This window comes from Bipolaris sorokiniana (assembly GCF_000338995.1).
Source record: "Bipolaris sorokiniana ND90Pr unplaced genomic scaffold COCSAscaffold_81, whole genome shotgun sequence".
NCBI classification, from domain to species: Eukaryota; Fungi; Ascomycota; class Dothideomycetes; order Pleosporales; family Pleosporaceae; genus Bipolaris; species Bipolaris sorokiniana.
The window spans coordinates 1-3,029 of record NW_006911975.1 but is presented as its reverse complement, the minus strand read 5'-3'; the positions used below and the strand labels follow the sequence as shown (position 1 = coordinate 3,029).

The 3,029-nt window shown below is 53.1% G+C and overlaps 2 protein-coding genes across 2 annotated transcripts; both read right to left on the bottom strand.

The window, feature by feature from the left end:
• Nucleotides 1-2,267: 2,267 nt before the first annotated feature.
• On the bottom strand, nucleotides 2,268-2,618 carry COCSADRAFT_165888 (uncharacterized protein; the record flags this gene model as incomplete). The annotated part of the gene is made up of 1 exon (XM_007707995.1): nucleotides 2,268-2,618. The coding sequence occupies one exon, from the start codon at nucleotides 2,616-2,618 to the stop codon at nucleotides 2,268-2,270; it is 351 nt and encodes a 116-aa protein (XP_007706185.1).
• Nucleotides 2,619-2,855: 237 nt separating this feature from the next.
• Nucleotides 2,856-3,029, bottom strand: COCSADRAFT_43913 (uncharacterized protein; the record flags this gene model as incomplete). Its single annotated transcript, XM_007707994.1, has 1 exon — nucleotides 2,856-3,029. A coding segment is annotated over one exon (174 nt), but the record flags the coding sequence as incomplete, so codon positions are not given.

Below are 3,029 nucleotides of genomic sequence, written 5' to 3'. Positions count from 1 at the left end.
TATGCTTTGCGGCCATCCTAGATAGCGGTTCTACTAATTGCATGCTATGTTCCTAGGCTCGTAGAGCTCGCTGCCTCGTCTGTCGCGTCCGCTGTACCTACCGTCTCCCCCCAGCGCTCGGCGTCGTCTACTCATCTCTGATCCCCACTTGCCCAAGGATCTGCGTCTGTTCCATATATTCGATAGCTTTGGTGGCTAGCTGCGGCGTGCTCAGGATAGTCCTGAGACTATTCCGTCCGGACAGGTTGGCGAAAATACGGTTCCGGAGGTCCTTATACTTGCTGCAGCGGAGGAGGACGTGGGCGACGGTCTGCCGCCTCTCTCCACAGCTGCAGCGGGGGTTAGTAATGGTCGGGACGTGTCGACTGAAGAGAAAGTCGTTGAGGCCTATCTTCTCGGTTCGCAGTTGCACCAACAGCGCGCTTTCCCTTTTGCTGAGCCTCTCGTGGAGCTGCAGCACTTTCTTGGTGGGCGTCGGCGTGTGTCTATATGTCGCGCGGCCTCTCTTGTCTTCCCTCCATGCGCTGATCCAAGCCCTCTCTGCCTGTGTCTTACACCATCTCCTGAGCGTTGTTTTGAGCGGATACAATTGCGAGGGCGGGTTTGCTGGTAGCTGGCTGCGGCCGTCCTCTCTCCACCCAGTTGCCTCCTTGGCAGCCTGGTCGGCGGCCTCGTTTCCGGGGATTCCTACGGACGGTATGCCTTGGGCACTGCGTAGTTGGTCTTGCCGGGTTTGCGTAGGACAGCTGTGATGGACGCTCGAAATGAGTTTGGGCAGTATCCTAGTCGCAGACTCTGGTTAAAGATCCTCGTTAGATGGACTGCTATTAGGTCGATCCCGGCTTGCAGCGCCTTATTCGTGATCCTGTCCGGACCTGGAGCTTTGAGGGGTGATGCTGCTCGAATGGCTGTCCGTACCTCCTTTTCTTCGATTGGTGGCATGTCGATCTGGCCTGCATATGTAGCATTCTCTATGTCTCCCAAGTCTGCTTCTGGTGGCGCTGGAAAGAAGACGTCTCGGAACAGCTCAGCCTTTTCTGCTGGGTCTTCTAGTTCACATCGGGTGTCAGGGTGCTGTATTGTTGGTATGGATCCAATTGACTGGTCATGCCTCGTACGTGCCCACCTTGCTAGCTTCCACAGCGCGTCTGGTGACTCTGTCGCTTGCTCTATGCGGTTTCTGTGTGCTTTGCGTAAGGCTTTGCTAATTGTTCTCGCTTTTTGGTTCCTCGCGGCGCGGTACGCTTCCCAGGTCTCTTCTGTATGGTATTGACTGTGTACCCTTTTCAGCCGTTTTGTCTCAGCTAGGATGGCTCTGCATTCCTCAGTCCATCCTTCCCGGGTGTAGGTAGAGGGTTGAGTCTCCGGCACTGCCTTGTGTATCGCGTTCTGAATTGCGGCTGTCACCTCACCTGTGTATGCGTCAAGCGCTGCCTTTGTGAGCGGTCTTCGAAGCGGAGGTAAGGCGTGTCTTAGCGCTTTCGTGTACTCTTTCTCGTCTAGTCTCTTCCAATCTTTGCGCGGCTCCTTCTTAAGCTGTTGTACTGTAAGGTCTAACGTTGTGCTTATTGGTAGGTGATCTGAGTTGTGGTCTAGACCTCTATCTACTTCGCTCTTAATGACTTTGTCGATTAGTCCTGTTGTTACGAGGCAGAGATCAATCGTCGACTGCGAGCGGCCTTCTTCATATGTGGTCGTTCCTGGTGAGAGAGTGTTATGGAGTGCGCAGTCTCCTATTATGTCTATCAGGTCCTCTGACTCGAGATCGGCGACCTCTCTATTTAGCCCTCCCCATAGAGGATGGTGGAGATTAAAGTCACCAAGCAGTATTTGTTCGTCCGTATGATATTGTCTTAACGCTTCTCGTACCTGTGGTAGTACGCTCTGTCGGTTACTCGAAGTCTTCGGCGGGTTGTAGACGTTATGGATAACTAGTCTTTCTTGTTGTTGCTGGTCGTCTTTTGGGTCTATGATTATAGAGCAGATGTCTCTAGTTCGTTCCTCAAAGCGCCATCTTAGTTGGTCTATCTTCTTGTTAATAAAGAAACAGACTCTAGCTATTCCTCCTATGTGGCTTGTTGGGTAGCAAAGGTGGAACTTGTTCTTGGCTGGGTGATGTGTGGTTGTTGCGTATGGGTTTTTCCATGGCTCTTGAATAGCGATAATATCGAAGTCGTAGATCCCTGGGTCACGTAGTAATGACGCCATGACCATGTCTCTTGACTTGCGTACGTTGTACTGTAATATGTTTAGTCTATTGTGTCTATTCATGCTTCGTTGTCAGAGTCGATTTCCATGTGCTGGCTGTTGCCGCCCTGTGTTCGTCGCGTGCTATTCCCGTTTGCTTCCATAGCCCTCCGAGTGGGCATGATATGCCTCTGCGGCCTTTGGCTGCCGCTCGCCTGTGTTGGTGGGTTCTGTTGCTCTGCTGGATCGACGGTGGTTCCAGCATTAGTCCTCTTCTGCCCTCGTCCGGTCTGGGATCGGTTCCTGGTGATTGGTGTTGGCTGCGTCGATACAGCGGCTTGCGTGAGTCTGCTCCTTCGGGTGGCGGTTACTGGTTCTTCTAGTGGAACTCTCCCTCCTGTCTCCGTAACCGGGTGGTAGTATGGGCGCATGTCGTATGCAGCCTTCGCTTTCGCCCTCTCCTCTTTCCTAGTAGGACATTGGTAGTTCCATGCTTCGTGTTCGCCTCGACAGGTGGCGCACTTCCTGGGGATAGTCCGGTCGAGCTTCGACGGGCAGTCTCGACTTTCGTGTTCTTGCGCGCAGTAGCCGCATGCGATTGTTGCCTTGCACTGGGTTCCTATGTGGCCGTAGTGTTGGCACTTAAAGCACTGCTTCACTCGGCACTGTCGCTCGTATCGCTCGCACTGAAAGACCTCGCCCTGCCAGATGAGGCCCTCGTCAATGATCTTGTTGGCGTCCTCTGGCTTACTAAACTCTATAATAATGCTAGAGGCGGCTTTCGTAGGTGCGTTGCGTGTTAGCCATCCTATGTACTTAATTTCTGCCTGCGGGATGAACGG